Consider the following 18,245-nt stretch of genomic DNA (forward strand, 5'->3'; position numbering starts at 1 on the left):
TATAACACACTACATAAAGCATATAACCTACTAAACTCTAGACTTACCACTTTAACCTTCCACCTATTACATTTTATCATCAAACTTTACTATTTACCCCCCCCCCCATATATGTAATCGATCAAGAGCATGGCCCCACCATAAGATTTATGTAATCTTTCCTAAATCTCTAGAAATCTTCCTTAGATCTTTCATTGGGATTATGTAGATCTTGTATGTACTTTCTTGAACATATTGACCTTTGGGTAATAAGGGATTAGAAAGCATAAGTACCCAACATCTTCATCTTCCACATTTCATCACAACACTCACTCCCCTCCTCCCTCCTTCAAGCTCGGCCGAACACACCCCCTTACACACCACCGTTTTTTCGGTTCTCATCCATTCGATCCAAGTGTACTACAAGGTGTAAGAAAGTGAATAACGAAGCTCGGTGTTCTCGGAACTCGAAGGACCTCTCTCGTTTGCTATTATCCTCAACATTTTCATCTTGTTCTTCCCTAGCTTTAAGCTAGTTATAAGCTTCTTGTTAATCCTTATTTACTTCATGTTTTAGTGGTTAAAAGTTATTGTTTGTTGATTTATACAAGAACACTAAGAATCATACACTAAAAACTTGAACATAAAGGTTACATAAAATGGAATCTTGAAGATGTAAAGTTGTCTTGATTGTGTTATTGTTTACTTGATGATTGCTAGTAATATGATGATTGATCATCATAGTGAACTTGTTAGATCATGATTAAAAACATGATTTAACAAGATAAGTGGTGATTATGTAGTTACATAAAGTAATCACCTCCACATTTAGACATGAACTTGGTGACAAAATGATTTCTTGTAAAATAACAAACAAAGTGATCTAGTAATCTTGTAGATCTAAAACTTGTGAATGATTTTCCTAAATAAACCAAGTTTAAAAGACGATTTTCAAAAGATCATGATCCTTATACTATTTTGGAAATAAAGTAAGTAGATGGATACTAGTGACACATGAAAATGTTGAAAATAAATATTTTTGTAAAATATGTTCACAAGTTGTGAACATCTAAAAATCCCGAGAATGAGATTTTAAATAAAGTAAACACACTTTGGAGGGTAACTAAACCCACTAAACGCCTTACCAAGTTACTACGCGTTTTTATGAAACATCAAGTTCAAGTTGGTTTGTAAATGGAATAGTTTGCTCATGGTAAATTGTTGTTGATTGTTGAATGATTTTTGGAAAAGAAAATGATATGCTTATAGCATGGACACCTCCATTTACAAGGGAAACTCTGGCGAAATTTTCTAAAAATTCCAACACTTAGAAATTATTTTTCTAACAAGTGTTCGCAAATACGTTTTAACTTTGTTTTTCAAAATAAACTTCGCCATGAGTTTTGTTACAAAAATACAAAGTATCGGAGGTTGATTTTTACAAGTAAAATGGATAAATATATGTTTAGAATATATATTTTATACTAGAACACTTGTGTGGATACTTGATTATTTTGTGAGATAGTTATATATTATTTGAGGGTAAAATAATATAACTTAACATTTGAATTGTGTGGTACGTGATAGAAGTAATGAGTAGATAAACCGTACGTAGGATACGTGTTATGCATGCACGAAAAACTGATTGTTATCTGTACCTTATTAGGACGTGCTTGATTTCTGATTATTAGAGTAACTAATCTAACCGAGCAAACCAAGGTGAGTTCACACACTTTCTAAGGCATGGGATTCCCGGTGGTTGGGAATGGGATTAATGAATTAAAACGAAACCTACATATCCTCCTTGGGTAGGATATGTACCGCCATCCTCCATGGGTAGGATGCCAATATTAATCCTACGTATTCTCCTTGGGTAGAATACGTACGTTCGTCCTCCTTGGGTAGGACAACAACCTTAAAACTTACTAGACAAAACTCTATCATTAAGTCCCTCATTTTATATCGACTTAATCGCCGAGGCCAATGGCGAGCGGGTCATTAGTTAATAGCGCTATTAGGTTTAACAAACCTCACACCGTGCCAGTCGGACGTGCGTGTACTAATGGACTATGGCAAACTGTCAATGATGATAGACATTGACGTAGGGCACAACTTACTTTCGTTAGTAGTCGATATGGTAATGGTCTAGTGGTTCACATGGGGAAGCCCCCACTGATTATGGATATGGTTTGGGTAATAAAGAAGGAACTGGTTAATCTTATTTTCAACTATGGGGTAACCCCCACAACAAGTAAGCCAGCAAAAGACAAACCATGTTTTCGGAAACAACTTAAAACTAAACAACCAACTGTGAACTCACTCAACTTTGTTGTTGACTCGTTGTTACATGCCTTACAGGTCGCTAGATGCTTATGGAGCTTGCACGAGGAGGAGGTCGTTGTGGGATATGGACTGTTATGTCCTATGCTTAATATTTGAACTTTATGAACTTATAAGACTTATGTTTTGGTTTCACGTTTTATGCTTCCGCTGTTTAATTTGAACTTGGTTAAGTAGCTTTTGACCACCAATTATATTGTGTGGTTGGATTTTATCTATCTTAAATACATTGTTCAATATGATTGGTGGCTTGATCCTGGTCATGTAATGCCTCCAAGCGGTGATACTCCGCATGGTGGATTTTGGGGGTGTGACAAGAGAGATCGAAGGGGGGGGGGTGTGTTTGGCTCTGATTGTTGCAAATGAATGGTTAAGGGGGGTGAAATACCCTTTATATACATAGAGTTTCTTTGGTGGGCTTTGGGCTTGGGCCTAAGCCCCACAAGCCCAATATCGCGTGTTTAAGTGGCCCGCTCATTCTCTACAAGACCCGTTATCAAAACCCGACCTTTCCGTAACTTCGTAAATTATAATCTTAGTATCAAAATTCGTAAAATTACTATCGGTAGTCGTTATTTGCGCATTTGAGCGTCGGTTATTGTATGAATAGCGTAAATTCGCGTCGTTTGTCGCCTTAAAACCGTTTTTCGATCCGGTTTTCGACTACGGTTTTTAAAATTAATTACGAAACTAAATATATCGAAAAATTTAAGTTTTGAAGGTAACTCGCGTGTCCGATGCTTCCGTTTCGTTATTGGTGCGTTCCCTGCAATCCCGTTTCTCGTTCCTGTTTGCGTTTTATGATGCACAGAAGCGTAATAAATTCACCACATTATATTCATAAATATATAATATTCGTAGAAAATCCGTATTCGTCGGCGTGGTCAGTATTTTGTACGGTTTTGTTTCGTTATCGCTTAATATTCACCAGATTTTTCTGTAAACCACTGTTCACGCCCTGTAAAGTCGTACAAACGTTCCCAGGCACTCCAAAGGCCTAATTAATTAATTTGCACTGTAAACACTATTTACTATCCGTTAATCATCTGTTAATCACGTAATTAGGTGCCGTAAATCATTGGTTGTCACACCCCGTGCGTTAATGGCACGACCCGTGGCCAATGTACTTGTTGTACTTCTTCAGATTCTGGAAATCCTAGAGTTGACCACGCCTCGTGTTACTTTAGCACGGCCCCGTGTTGAGCTTGGAATTTGTCTTTTGTTGTTGTCTCTTTCTGCTGCAGTGAATTCCCACCGGGCACGACCCGTGCTAGGTGAGCACGGCCCCGTGCCAGAGCTTTTGTTTTCGTTATTTCTTGGGTTTGGATGTGGATGGGGGCTCGGCAAGTTGCGTCAATCCTTCTTTATTGTATTTTTAGTTGTTTTTTGCTGTTATTTCGCTCCTTTTGTTCAATTAACCTCTTTTAACCCTGTTTATTAAAAAGGAACAAAAACACAAGCTTTTTCCAACATTAGATCTAAAAAAGGGTTGCTTTTACGCCATATTTGATATAATTTATATGTTGTATTTTAAGCACATCAACTTCCATCTGATTGGAACATACAGAAAGAGGTTACCGCATGGCTTACACCATATCAATCTCATACAAAAACTTGGAATTGTTTCATCACTGTAAAACAACCTATATATATGGAATTTACCCAAACATCAAACTTAGCCAAATACTTTAAACATTCATAAACACTGATGTGTGCAAAATGCAACATATAAACTACATCAAATGAGGCATAAAACTAACCTTTTTTTAGTACTAATGTTGGAAAAAGCGTGTTTCTTTCTTCCTTTTGAATTTACAGGACTAAATGAGCTTAAAATAACAAAAGGAGCAAATAAGTAGCCAAAACCAACATAAATACAAAAAGAAGGAATAAAGTGACATGCCTGGCCCCTCGGCAGCATCCCCAAGGATAAAACAAGGAAACAGACTCTGACCACGGGGTCGTGCCCAGCTGGGCATGGGGCATGGTCAGGGTCCTGCACAAAAGGACAAACCTGCAGAAGCTTCTACGCCCACCACGGGGCCGTGCCCAGCTCTACACGGGGCATAGTCAACTCTAAGATACTCAGAATCTTGATAGTACAACAAATAGTTGACCACGGGGCCGTGCCCAGGAGACACGGGGTCGTGTGGGGCTCTCTGCTGACAATTGCAATTAATGAAGGAAGAGAAGATGCTGGCCATGGGCCGTTTCGGCTGGACACGGGGCCGTGGCCAGGGCTCTGTTCTGGCTATAAAAGGGGGTGTTTGGCTCACTTGAAAGGCATCCCTTGGCAAACCACTACTCTCCCACTTTGCCACCACTCCACCACCACTACAACACCAACACCAACACCCACCACCATCATCCATCATCCATCTTTAGAGTGTGTAGTAGTCTCGGGATCCAAGATTAATTGTAAGAGTTCTTGTCAGTCAAAGGCCATGTTTTGCTAAGCGTCTTACATCACTTGGTGAAGACAAGTCTTTTATGTATTACTTTTGATTTTAATCTTTCGGCACTTTTTATCTGGGTTTGTATTAATGACTTTAATAACTAGTTTCTTATGTTGAATGTGAATTTTCTTTACCATTTCTTCATGGTGTCGTGAGGTTACTTTACTGTCTATATAAAGTAAATGATATCATCATTCGTGTCTTTATGTTCTATATAAAGTGCGTTAACTACCTGGAAGGGGGTTAGGGGGATGGTTTGGTAAAGTTCTTGTCTTGTTCAGTGTATAGTTCCTGCGAGGACCTGGTTCAAGCTTACTAGGACCTCCTTCAATGCCCAACGGTATTGGATGGTGGGGGTGCAAATAGCTTGAACCCCTCATATGTAAACTACTATTGATACTTTAAACCAGCTTCTTGGGATTGTATCCTCGTTGACTCAAACCACTTAGCCGAGGGTAACGTCACCTTTCAAAGAGGGGCCTACCACTTTCGCATTAATAACTTGCTTAATTGTCTTTCAATATTCCGACCCTTTGGGATTGTATCCCTGCTGACTCAAACCACTGTGTTGAGGGTAACGTCACCTTCAAAAGAGTGGCCTACTATTATAACTAAGAGAATCTTTTAAAAAGTCCGAAAGTGCGAAAATCATTAAAGGATACATTAAAGACGAGTTGGATCCAAGTGATTCTATCTTGTCTATCTGTTTTTATATTTATTTATCTTTTCATTTTTAGTTTTATTTTTATGTTTCAAAACTTTTCTAAAAAAAATTTAGATCGATTAGACGTTGAGGATAAACCGGTATTAAAAGCTCTTGTGTCCTTGGACGACCTCGGTATCTTACCAAAATATACTACGCTCACGATGGGTCCACTTGCCCAAGTGTGTGTTTAGTGTTAGTATAATATCGTGTTTTATAAATTTAAAACTTGACTAATGCGTAAAATGGGATCAAAATATTAATAAAATCATATCACGCTTCGCACAGACTGTAGGATCGTTTTTTCGACCGAAATGAGTCGTTCAGAGGTGTTCTACTCAATATGAAAGGCGGAAACAGACATATCGAGTTTGATTCAGCTAGATATTTACTTTAACTGTCTTTTTGATTGATTTGACAAAGTTTTACAGCACGTTGACACTTTAGCAGCACTTCGGCTCTGGAAACGAAATTACAAGGCTCCTACAAACGAAATTACAGGACCCCTATTTATAGACAAGCTAATTTCGCATGAACTGCTCAAACGAAGTCACATTCACACAAAATTACAATTTCGTGCGAAATTAGAAGGTGATTTCGTGTGAAATTACCTGTTGGTAATTTCGTGCGAAATTAGCATCTAATCCAAATTTGACAGTTTTCTCAAATAACGTGCCCTGATCTATACAATCTAGAACAAGACTCGATACAAGACGAAGTCGACAGACGTATGCACCAACAGACTCCCCCTCGGATGTTGACGAGTCTTCAGTGTCGAGTCTTCAACGTCTTCAGTCTTTATCAGTCTGACTGCTCTTTCTGAAGTATCTGACAGTGTAAAATATCATTTGTCTCTCCCTTCTCTTTTCATCAGCACCAACAGATAATCTTCCCTCTGATGTTGATCTTCTCTTTTCAGGATCAGAAACTTGGCTCTTATTCAACAATCGTGATCTGGCTTTCACTCTTCAGGATCCTCAGGTATCGGAACCTGGCTATTTTCATCCTTCAAACCTGCACATAACTCTACCTCACAATAAATTTCACAAATTTAAAATTTGACAAATTTATTCACCACTTGCAGGTATTAATCAGACATGAAATGATTTTTTAATTGACCACTTGTAGGCCTGAAGGGGTATGGTCCCAAAAAGTCACGCAAACCTCCTCTCAGGTTGCGCGTGAGACCATACTCCTTATTTCAGTAAACTTATTAGCGCGCCACACTCCACGTTCTGATCTATCCCGCGCGAGGCACGGCCCTCAAGAGGCTCAGATATCAGCACTTAACATGAAACAATGGAACAAATAAGCATACTAACCCCGCGCGGGTTAGTTGCTGTCCAACAAGAACCACACAGTAGGGAAGCGCACGGCTACCTACAGTGGTACACAAGGTACAAGTGGCAGTAAAAGGAGCCAATGAGCGTCCAGCAGGCTCTGGTCAATCGTGCGCCACGATCGTCTGACGAGAAGTACACAAGGACGCCTACGTGGCACCAATCAGAGGACGGAGACAACTGTCCCACGATCTCCACTTGTCTGCTGATGACAGAAGGACAACAAGGCCGACAGCAGTGACACGTGGCTCCAATCAAGGTGCGCCAGCACCGAGGAATGTCTAGAAGCCACTAAGCGGTCGACGCCAGTGAGACAAAGAGCATATCCGTTATGTTGTCCGTTTCCGGCCCAAGGCCCATCAGCCCATAACCCCTTACACCTCTCCGGCTATAAATAGAGACCTCATCCCACAGGTTAAACATTCGATTCCCTCTGCTCTCACTCTTAGCACTTAATTACTCTCAAAGCAGTCGCTTATTCTCACGCCGGAGCCTGGTTAAGAGGGAAACCCCCACATTCCCCTCTTAACGAGTAACGGTGTTCTGTTTTGCAGGATCGATTATCAAGTCGGAGCTCAAATATCCATAAGAAGATTAACCATTATGAAAGGAACATAAACCAATCTTAATTAACTCCCTAATTAGATCCGTGTTTCTTCATTGGCGCCCACCGATTTTTTCTATAACCACCCTCATCTTCTTTTATTTGAGCCTTTGACATCTTTTTCATCCTTCGACTATGGCTGGTCAAGGAACCATTCCAGAGTTCGGTTTCGGAACCAACTCTAACACGGCGTTGGGTGAAGGAATCCAAAACTTCCAAGCCCAACAAATCGAAGAAATCGGCGTAGTTGAAATCACCAATACTGGGGGTCCGCGCGGGAGCATCACCCGCATCACCCAAGTGGTCACCCCAGGGAACAACGGAGAAGGACCTTCGAACACAGCGCCACCTCAAAATGTATCTGCATTACTAGGCTTACCAGAAGGCGAAACCGCAGCCTCGTGGTATGCCAAGAACATCGCCACCATCAATGCAGCATACCAATCGCTGATCGCGCAGCAAGCAGTTTTGACGGCAGAACCGTCCTTGGTCACCTCTCAGAGCCAGGGGGTGCGCCAAATGCCCCCACCAGCCAATCTACAAGGCAGAATCAACAGGCCTCCCCCTACAAGACATTTAAGCGTACAAGACACGCGCGATACAAGAGGGGAAACAGATAGTTATTACGACTATCCGTCGAACCTTCAACGAGGCCCTGTTCACAGCCAGCTCACGCCGCGCAATATGAACAACGAATGGGAAGAAACGGACCCGTATGATCCCACATGGGAAGGTGACGAGGAATCGTCAGTCTTTAATCGTTTGCCAAAAAACCATGAGTACTACAAGCCAAGACAACACATTGGCTACATAGAAGAAGCTGAAAGAGATTTCCGCCTGGCATACCGACCAGCGGAAGCTGCGGAGCACTCCAAGTTTATCCCGAAAATTGCACTCGCGCCGCTTTCACGAGAGAAGCTACCCCCGACTGTCGGGAAATTCAATGGATTGACTGATCCAGACGATCACGTCAGAACGTTCACGAGTGTGGGCTGCATGGGAGGTTGGAACATGCCCATGTGGTGCCACCTGTTTATTCAAACTCTTACCGAGGCGGCTCGCGCCTGGTTTGACAGCCTTCCGCCTGGGAAGATTAAATCATGGATGGATTTCAAGACGCAATTCTTGAGCTACTTTAGCCAACAACTTCGCTACCAACGCGACACAGCCGAAGTAGAAGATATTTGGCGAAGAGATGGTGAAGGTCTGGAGGACTTCATCACGCGTTTTAACAAAGAATGTCTGGAAATAGGCGGCGTCAGTGAGCAACTCATGCGCTGTCACTTCAAGAAGGCCATACGCTGCGATAGTCTCATTAGAACCATCACAGGCAAAGATGGAATGCCAAAGGAGTGGGATAAACTAATGGAAGCCGCAAAAATCGTCGCGCAAACTGAGGAGTCCCTTGCTGGTGGAAAGGGCTACTACTCTGAAGATCGATTCTCAAGAGGAAGTACGCGCGACAACAACAACAAGCGTAACAAATACAAGGGTAATGACTGGAAGTCTGAGAGACCAAGAGGCCGCGACGACAGGCCGCGCTACAGAGAGGATGTGCGAGAAACGATTGACCGAATTGGTTACAAGAAGGCGGTCAGAGACGAAAATCGTGACAAACACTGGACTCCGCTCACAAAACACCAAAAGAGGTGTTGATGACGAAGAATCACGATTTCAAGGCTCCCAGGCCAATGACAAACAAGAAAGGGCAAGACCCCAACTTGTACTGCGATTTTCACAAAGATTCAGGGCACCTGACCGACGACTGTTATAGCTTGCGCCAAGAAATCGAGAGAGCGCTCAAAAGCGGTAAGCTAAGCCATTTGGTGAAGAATGTACGCAAGGAAACCCGTCAACTCCAGCGCCACGACGAAGGGAACCACAAAAAGGTCCGACGACTAGAGACTCACATGGTCAACGGACCCAGGTATAGCGCGAAAGAGAAAGGCAAACGCCCCTATGAACCTTCTTGGCAAGAGCAGCAGGTTATATTTCCGGTAGTGCGCGGCGGACCTTGCGCCACACGTCCCGTCGTCATTACCGGTATAATCGGGCATTATGAAACTGACTACATATTCATCGACCCGGGAAGTACAGCCGACATCATTTACGAACAGTGTTTCAATCAGTTGGATGAGGAGGATAAAGCGAGACTCGAGCCGGTCGATTATCCTTTGTCTGGATTTTGCAACGAGATGGTTTTTCCACTCGGCCAGATCAGTTTCCCCGTCACGTTTTCTGACGGGAAACATTCAAGAACGACAAATGTGAATTTCATGGTGATGCCGGTAAAGTCAAGGCATGATGTGCTAATTGGGAGGGAAACCCAGGGCGAGTTAAACATGGTAACCTCAACGCCCCATTCTGCAATAGGGTTCCTAACCAGAACAGGAGTGGCAATCATCTATGCGAAGAAGGAAGTGATGTCAACCGACGAAATGCGCCCCACGAAAGCGGCGAAGGTCTCCACGACCGAGCCAGAGAAATGGGTTTTGAACCGCAAATACCCAGAACAGACTGTGACAATCGGCCACGCCATTTCGTCAGACATCCGAACGCGTTTAAAGCAATTATTGTTTCGAAACATGGATATATTTGCCTGGACCCCGACAGACATGATCGGTGTCCCGCGCAACATCACCGAGCATTGCTTAAACACGTACCCCTCTGTCGAGCCAAAGGTCCAAAGAAGGCGCAGCCTAGGAGCAGACAAGACGAAAGCAATGAACGAGCAAGTATGTGAGCTGCTCAAAGCCGGGATCTTGCGAGAGGTAAGATATCAGAGTTGGGTTGCGAACCCAGTGATGGTCGAAAAGTCAAACGGCGGATGGCGCATGTGCGTAGATTACACCGATCTTAACAAGGCGTGCCCAAAGGATTGCTATTCCTTGCCTGAGATCGATAAAAAAATAGATTCTCTCGTGCCATACCGATGGAAGTGCTTTTTGGATTGCTACAAAGGATACCATCAAGTTCAGATGAAGCTAGAGGATGAAGACAAGACAGTGTTCAGAACTGATCTTGGAATCTTCTGCTACACAAAGATGCCTTTCGGCCTGAAGAATGCAGGCGCGACATATCAACGCTTGATGGACAAGACCTTCGCAGGTGACATCGGAAAGCATATTGAGGTTTACATCGATGATCTAGTGGTTAAAAGTCCCGAGGAGGACCAAATGTTGAAAGACATCGAAAAAACGTTCAACTCATTGCGCAGCGTAAATATGAAGCTAAATCCAGCCAAGTGTTCTTTTGGCATGGAAGAAGGGAAGTTTCTAGGCTTCATTGTCACAAACGGCGGTTTCAAGGTGAATCCAGAGAAAGTACAAGCTATAGAACGAATACCCTCACCGCGAAACATCAAAGAAATGCAACGACTGGCCGGCCGACTGGCCGCGCTTAATCGTTTTCTCTCCAATCACGCCGTAAAGTCGTATCCCTTCATCAGTACGTTGCGCAACTGCGTGAAGAAACAGGAGTTCAAGTGGACACCGGAGGCAGAAACAGCTTTTCAACAGATGAAAGCGTGTCTAATTGAACTCCCTACCCTGACGGCACCGTTTGAAAAAGAGCCCCTCGTACTGTACTTGTCCTCCTCGGATAAGGCAGTAGGGTCAGTATTGTTGGTCGACAGAAATGGAGTGCAAACTCCGATCTATTATGTCAGCAGGGTACTCACAGACCCAGAAACAAGATACTCCACAATGGAAAAGCTGGTTATTGCGCTACTACACGCCTCTCGAAGGCTGCGCCGATACTTCACAGGCCATGTGATAACTGTGCTTACAAACTTCCACATCGGCACTATACTGCAAAAGCCTGAGACATCAGGCAGGTTGGCAAAATGGGCCATTGAACTGGGAGGCCATAACATCTTGTACAGGCCACGACCAGCCATTAAGGGTCAGGTCCTAGCCGACTTCATCACAGAAGTGCCGGCCGATAAAGTCAAGGAGTGCGAACTGATAGAGACTCCCGAGAAAGATGCAACAGATGAAACTTGGATGCTTTACACCGACGGGGCATCAAATGAAGATGGCGCGGGAGCAGGATTGCGCCTAGTAAGCCCAGAGAATCACGAGTTTACTTACGCCATTAAGTTGGACTTCAAAAACACCAACAACGAGGCTGAGTACGAAGCATTTCTGGCAGGCTTACGCCTCGCCATCAAAATGGGAGCCAAAAGCTTGCGCGCACATGTTGACTCACTCCTGATAGCCAGTCAAGTAAATGGCATATACGACGCGAAGGGAGAAGTCATGGCTTTGTATCTGGAACAAGCGAAAGAATTGCTCCAACAATTCAAATCTCACAAGGTTATACACATCAATCGCTCCGAAAACAAGCCAGCTGATGCCTTGAGCAAGCTTGCCTCGACTTCCTTTCAACATCTTGCCAAAGATGTAAGGATAGAGGTACTCAAGAATCCATCGGTGCTACTGCGACAAGTGAACGTGATCGAAACGGGCCAACCTTCATGGATGACCCCGATAATCCAGTACTTGCAAGAAGGGGTACTCCCTGAAAACAAAGCGGAAGCGAGGAAGATCCAAAACAAAGCCCTACACTATGAAATGAACGGCGGTATTTTGTACCGAAAGTCCTTCCTGGGGCCACTACTGCGCTGTGTGGACCCCCAGGATGCGAACTACCTGATAAGGGAGATCCATGAGGGGATCTGCGGCATTCACTCCGGACCACGGATGGTTGTCGCGAAGATCATGAGCGCTGGTTACTACTGGCCTGGTATGCATGTCGACGCACTGAAGGAGATCCGCAAATGTGACTCTTGTCAGAGGCATTCTCCAAAAACACTGCGCCCCAAGAACGATCTTATCCCTGTATCCACTACATGGCCCTTCCAGCAGTGGGGAATTGACATGGTGGGACCCTTCCCGGATGCTCCCGGCGCCGTAAAATTCATCATAGTGGCTGTCGATTACTTCACAAAGTGGGTGGAGGCCAAAGCCCTTGCATCCACCACAGCTATGATTGTGCGCAAGTTCATCTGGGAGCACATTATATGCAGATTTGGCCTCCCGCTCAAAATTGTAACTGACAATGGCACCAACTTTGCATCGGAAGATCTCAAGAAGTGGATGAAGGAGATGAAAATTGAACACACTTTCACATCTGTTGCGCACCCCCAAGGCAACGGACAAGTGGAAAGCGTGAACAAATGCATTGTCGAGGGAATAAAGGCCAGATTGGGGACAAGGCAACGAGGATGGGTTGATGAGCTCCCGAGCATCTTATGGGCTCATCGAACCATGCCAAAAACAAGTACCGGCGAGACGCCTTTTAGCTTGGTCTATGGATCAGAGGCAGTTATCCCGGCGGAGATTGGCCTACCCTCACCACGCATGACAGCGGTCAACACAATTGACAATGAAGCGGAAAGACGCCTTGACTTAGACTTGTTGGAAGAAAGGCGCGAAATCGCGCGAATCAGAGAGGCCAAGTACAAGACCCAGCTGGAAAGGTACTACAACACAAGGGTCCGCATTTGTACCTTCACTCCAGGGGAATACGTCTTTCGCGACAATGAAGCGTCAAATGCAGAACGCCCAGGGAAGTTGGCCCCTAAATGGGAAGGCCCATATCTGATCCACGAGGTCCTGGGCAAAGGGGCCTATAAGTTACGCACCCTAGATGGCCACATCTTACCACGGACATGGAACGCGCAACAACTGCGCAAATGTTATATGTAACTTACTTCGGCCTTGCGCCCGTTTTTACTTTCCTATGTCGGCTATACGCCATTAGCAATTAATGTATGAAGGCCTACGTGCCCATTCCAGACTTAATGAAAACATACGACATGTTTTTCTATTACATTTTTTCGTTACAAATGCATGCTAAACTTTTGATTAGCGCAAAAACACTCCAGCATTTTAAAAATCTGTTGACAAGAACCGCCTCCAAGGTCCTCCGCGAACAAAGCGCGAGACCGGGCGGTCACCTTCTACTTAAAAGACACTTCCATTTATTCGAGCTAATTTAACCTACGTTTTGACAGCAATGCAATAATTGCAACGGAAAAAACGAAAACGATTCATATAATAAACTTGCGCAACAGCGCAGCATTTACAGTCAAGTTGCAAAAGACAATTACAAGGCACAAACGCCTATCAACAACCTATTCAACAACCTATTCTATTCATCGCGTCGATCACCATCATCATCTCCGTCATCCTCACCATCGTCATCGTTGCCATCATCATCACCATCTCCACTGTCATCACCAGCTGGTTCTTCATCGGATAATTCGACGGTAACTGGTGGATCGAGGACTACTTTAAGACGCTGACACCAGTCGTCTTTCTTCAAAGATTCCACAACCAGATCCATGATAGGCAAGGTAAGGTTGTCATACGAGTTTTCAGCATGTGCAAGCGCAGCATCAGCATGTTCAGTCACCGAGCAATGGCTTACATCAAATTCTTGCCCTAGCATCTGCTCAACGTGACTGGCACATTCCAAGTAACCTCCTCGATGACCCACCGCACGCGCCGCATCCGTGAGAGCAGCAACGGCGCGATCTAGCTCGCCAGCATTTAAGATGGAGTTGGCAACCTTCAACAAAAGAAAAGCATTAAGGACAACCCTTAGCAAGATGGAAACATAAAAGACAGAGGTACAAACTTACCAGCACTACTCCACGAGTGCGCATCCATTCAGCCTCCGAGACAAGTGTATCAACGATGCCTTGGGCCTCGGAGTAGTTGGTCTGAGCCACGTTAAGCGCGGCAGTGCTAACAGCACGCGCCTCCTCAGCTGTAGCAGCCTTAACCTTCTCGGCCTCCAGGTCGATCTCCAACGACTCACATCTGTCGATTTGCTCGTTCAAGCGACGTTTGAGCTCCGCAATCTCAGCGTCCTTGGCGTGGAGATCTCTGTCCTTGCTGGACAGCTGCACCTTGGCCTCAGATAACTCAACCTGGAAGCCGACAAAACAACTTAGGCCAGTTTGCTAACAACATAGCAAGAATAAATGAAAACAAATAAACTAACCTCCATCTGCTGCTTGGCAGCTTTCTCTCCATGCGCCTCCTCTACCTTCGATGTCAAATCAGCAACTTTAGCCTCAAGATCAACAATCTTCTGTCGAGTCGCGTAGGCGCGCTCGTTGTCCTGGGCGCAGATACGTTTGAACTCGGCCTTCTCCTTGGCCAGTTGCTCCTCAACATTGTGGAGTTTCTTTTGCAGGCCCTCGCGGCCCCATTCTTCGGCTTTCTTATCGGCTTCAAATTTGGCTCTCTCCTCATCAAAAGCAGCTTTGGACTTTTCAAACTCAGCAATGCGTTTTAACGTGCGCTCACGAGAACCCTCCCAGTCGGCGCGCTCTCTAACCATTGTTCGCCATTCGCGAACTATCTGGTGATTGGCAGCACGAGCGTTGGCCTCTCCAAGTATAAAGGTGCGATATAACAATTCATGGGGCTTCGCCCTTTGCCGATTGACCTCTGCAGGAGTAAACGAGTTCAAGAACCACTCGCGGCAAGGGCCGAACTCATGGAAGGTATCTTTCTGTTTTAAGTTCCAAGGGGCTTGATGAGGAGCATCACCGCGTTCTTCTTCATTATAAGTTTTATAATAGATATCACCAACGGTGTCCTTCGCCCCAATCACATTCGGGTTATAACCCCCGCTCCACCAGAGCTCGCGCCGCTAGAGGTGAAACGACCTGACCCCTTAGAAGTAATGACATGCGCGGAATGGGTAGGTTTTGTGACCTCAGGCCCTTGAACATTAACAGGCTGATCCACAGCTTTCTTCTTTTCTAACTCCTTCTCCAGGGCCCTCTTCTTCGCCGCTTCGGCCACCCTCTCCTCCTCCGCCTTCCTTTTTCTCTCCTCCTCCTCCTTCCTCTTTCTCTCTTCTTCATCGTTCCTCCTCTTCTGCTCCTCAATCTTCTTCTTCTTTTCTTCTTCTCTCTTCTGATTCTCCTCCGCCTTTCGCTGCGCCTCAGCAGCCTTCGCGGCGTCCTGAGCAGCAATATCAGAGGACTTGATGGTAATCTTCGGCCTCTTCGACGCAGCCTCACTGAACGTGACACCCTTCTCAGGGGTCTTCTTCTTGATCTCTGCAAAAATAATGCAAGTACATTTAAGCAAAGAGAAAAGTATTAAGAAGAGAAGCAAAGAACATACCCGGAGAAAATTTATACAACGAGCGCAAGTTGCTCGTTTTCCCAACCACGGGAAGCACAACAGCAGTAGGCGCGGAAGCCACACCAGCCGTGGTTTCGCTCCTACCTCTCTTCCTGCCAATCAGCTGGGCAGCAGCATCTTCTTCTTCTTCTTCCGCCTCATCATCTTCAGGCACCGATGGGGTCGCGCCAGCATCAGGGTTACGAGAACCCGCGCTCCCAGAGCTCTTTGAGCCGCCTGCACCAGTTTTGGCCTTAGCTGTATGCGACAAGCCTTCAAATGAGTCACTGATTATCACATAATCATCTAAGTCACGTTGTCGAAGGCGAAGAGTACCTTTGACAGCAGCAGTAGTTGCGCGACTGGTGCCAGTCCCCTTGCTGGTCACTTCAACATCAACCTTCTTTTTCTTCTTCAAAGGTTTATTCTTCTTCTCCTCTGGGTCAATCCCCAGGTCGCGAAACACACCTGCAAAGATTTTAGACCACGAACTTAGCTCGCCGTTGGAAGACCCTACTGACTCCTCGCTAGAAAGATAGAGAATCTCTTTTCCAGCAGAAGTCACAGAGTGCAAAGGACGAGGTTTAGGATATTGCGCACCTTCAGTAGCGGTTGGCGGCGAAGCAAAAGCACCAGCAACTGGAAACATGAAGTTGCCCTTAATCTGGTCATACCAGCTTTCTTCATCATCGCGCAATGGGCGCACGCCCATGGAACCACCAAATGTGGACAAGGCAGCTTGATAGAGTTGCGCCTCTAAACGTGAATGTAAGTAAGTAACAATTAAAGCAAAGTACTTGAAAAAAGAAAAAGGGTGATAACTGACCTTGATCGCCGATCTTCAACACCGGAACCTCCCTGCTGTTGGGTGACCACTGGTCACTCATCTTAGCCGCTACTAAAACGTTTTCCCCAAACACCCGATTTGGGGTTGGGTTCAACTGCTGATACCACCGGGCATTTCGGAATTGGAAGGTCTTCCTTCGGTATTGCCTCAGTCCAATCCCTAAAGGGCATGGCAATCGGCAAAACCTCTTCACGGATGAAGAAGAACTTAGGTTTCCAGTCATGGAAACTCTTCGGGGGGTTTAGCAGAATCTTCTTAGCCGCACCACGGCTTGCAAAGGAGAAGAAACCCATCGTCCTCTGCAACTGGTAGAAGGCCCGGAACTTATCCACAGATGGCTCAATGCCATGAGAATGGCACAAGAACTCGAAGTGACGAACCCTCACCATCCCGGGTGGGCTCATCTGCGATAGATGAAAGTTGTAATGATGAAGAATATGGCCCATGAAGTTTGTCGCCGGCAATCTGAAGTTACCCTGAAGAAAGAAATCTTCATATAGGGTAATGTATCCAGGTGGTGCATCAGCCGCGGTCTGGCCCTGAGCCGGATACCGGGCATCCCACTCTGGTGGGAATCGGAAGCTCCGAACGATTTGTTCGAAAAGCCCTAGGTCCCATCTGAGGACAGGAACTGGTCCTTCCTCAGTAACAGCAACTTCTTGATGTTCTTCACTCATATCGGAAACAATTCTGGAAAAAACTTGGAAGATTTGAAGAAATCTTGAAGATGTGAAGAACAAGTTTGAAGATTCAAAGAAGATGTAACAAAGCAACGAAGAGAAGTGAGAACCTCTCACCTCTCTTCGATTATATATACCCATCGCATTTAATGCGATGGGTAACCGTGCCACTTTCGCCGCTAGGCTAACCAACGAGAGGCTGCCACGTCAAGCGGAAAACCAGGGGTGACGGTTACCACGCGCGCGTGGGCCTCACTCTCCTGACACGAAGTGCAACCGCCGCAGTCGGCATGATGACATCCGTGCCAGAGGTCAACTCAAACGTCGCACTCAACGACTTATCCCACCAACCTGTCAGAAGTTCAAATTTCGAAGTTTCCCGCCATAAAAATTACAAGTAACTTTAGGCAAAAGTTACATGAGCCGCGCAAGCTAAACGCTACCTTCAATAGCCTTGCGCGCCTGCTCGGACAAACAAAAAGAAATTCCTCAAGACCCACCTTGGTAGCGGCGCAATTGGAACCAACAATTTCCACATGCGCCACACCAATCAAGATCAAAGGAACATTTCCCCTTTACTCTTATTTCTCTTATTTTTATTAAGTCCAGAGCTCCAACCACTTGCGTTGCGCATGGTGCAGCACTGGACTGGGGGGACTTGAAGGGGTATGGTCCCAAAAAGTCGCGCAAACCTCCTCTCAGGTTGCGCGTGAGACCATACTCCTTATTTCAGTAAACTTATTAATAAGATCCTCGCGCGCCACACTCCACGTTCTGATCTATCCCACGCGAGGCACGGCCCTCAAGAGGCTCAGATATCAGCACTTAGCATGAAACAATGGAACAAATAAGCATACTAACCCCGCGCGGGTTAGTTGCTGTCCAACAAGAACCACACAGTAGGGAAGCGCACGGCTACCTACAGTGGTACACAAGGTACAAGTGGCAGTAAAAGGAGCCAATGAGCGTCCAGCAGGCTCTGGTCAATCGTGCGCCACGATCGTCTGACGAGAAGTACACAAGGACGCCTACGTGGCACCAATCAGAGGACGGAGACAACTGTCCCATGATCTCCACTTGTCTGCTGATGACAGAAGGACAACAAGGCCGACAGCAGTGACACGTGGCTCCAATCAAGGTGCG

At 45.4% G+C, this 18,245-nt stretch overlaps 2 protein-coding genes across 2 annotated transcripts; one reads left to right on the forward strand and one right to left on the reverse strand.

Moving 5' to 3' along the window:
- The first annotated feature begins 9,332 nt into the window (after nucleotides 1-9,332).
- LOC110900605 lies at nucleotides 9,333-10,960 on the forward strand. Its single transcript, XM_022147490.1, has 2 exons — nucleotides 9,333-9,884; nucleotides 10,871-10,960. The coding sequence occupies exons 1-2, from the start codon at nucleotides 9,333-9,335 to the stop codon at nucleotides 10,958-10,960; spliced, it is 642 nt and encodes a 213-aa protein (XP_022003182.1).
- Nucleotides 10,961-13,578: 2,618 nt separating this feature from the next.
- LOC110900604 lies at nucleotides 13,579-16,462 on the reverse strand. The gene is made up of 7 exons (XM_022147489.1): nucleotides 16,402-16,462; nucleotides 16,044-16,331; nucleotides 15,576-15,848; nucleotides 15,159-15,508; nucleotides 14,437-15,093; nucleotides 14,072-14,362; nucleotides 13,579-13,998 (listed from the first exon to the last, which is right to left on the reverse strand). The coding sequence occupies exons 1-7, from the start codon at nucleotides 16,460-16,462 to the stop codon at nucleotides 13,579-13,581; spliced, it is 2,340 nt and encodes a 779-aa protein (XP_022003181.1).
- Nucleotides 16,463-18,245: the final 1,783 nt, after the last annotated feature.

This window comes from Helianthus annuus, chromosome 12 (assembly GCF_002127325.2).
Source record: "Helianthus annuus cultivar XRQ/B chromosome 12, HanXRQr2.0-SUNRISE, whole genome shotgun sequence".
NCBI classification, from domain to species: Eukaryota; Viridiplantae; Streptophyta; class Magnoliopsida; order Asterales; family Asteraceae; genus Helianthus; species Helianthus annuus.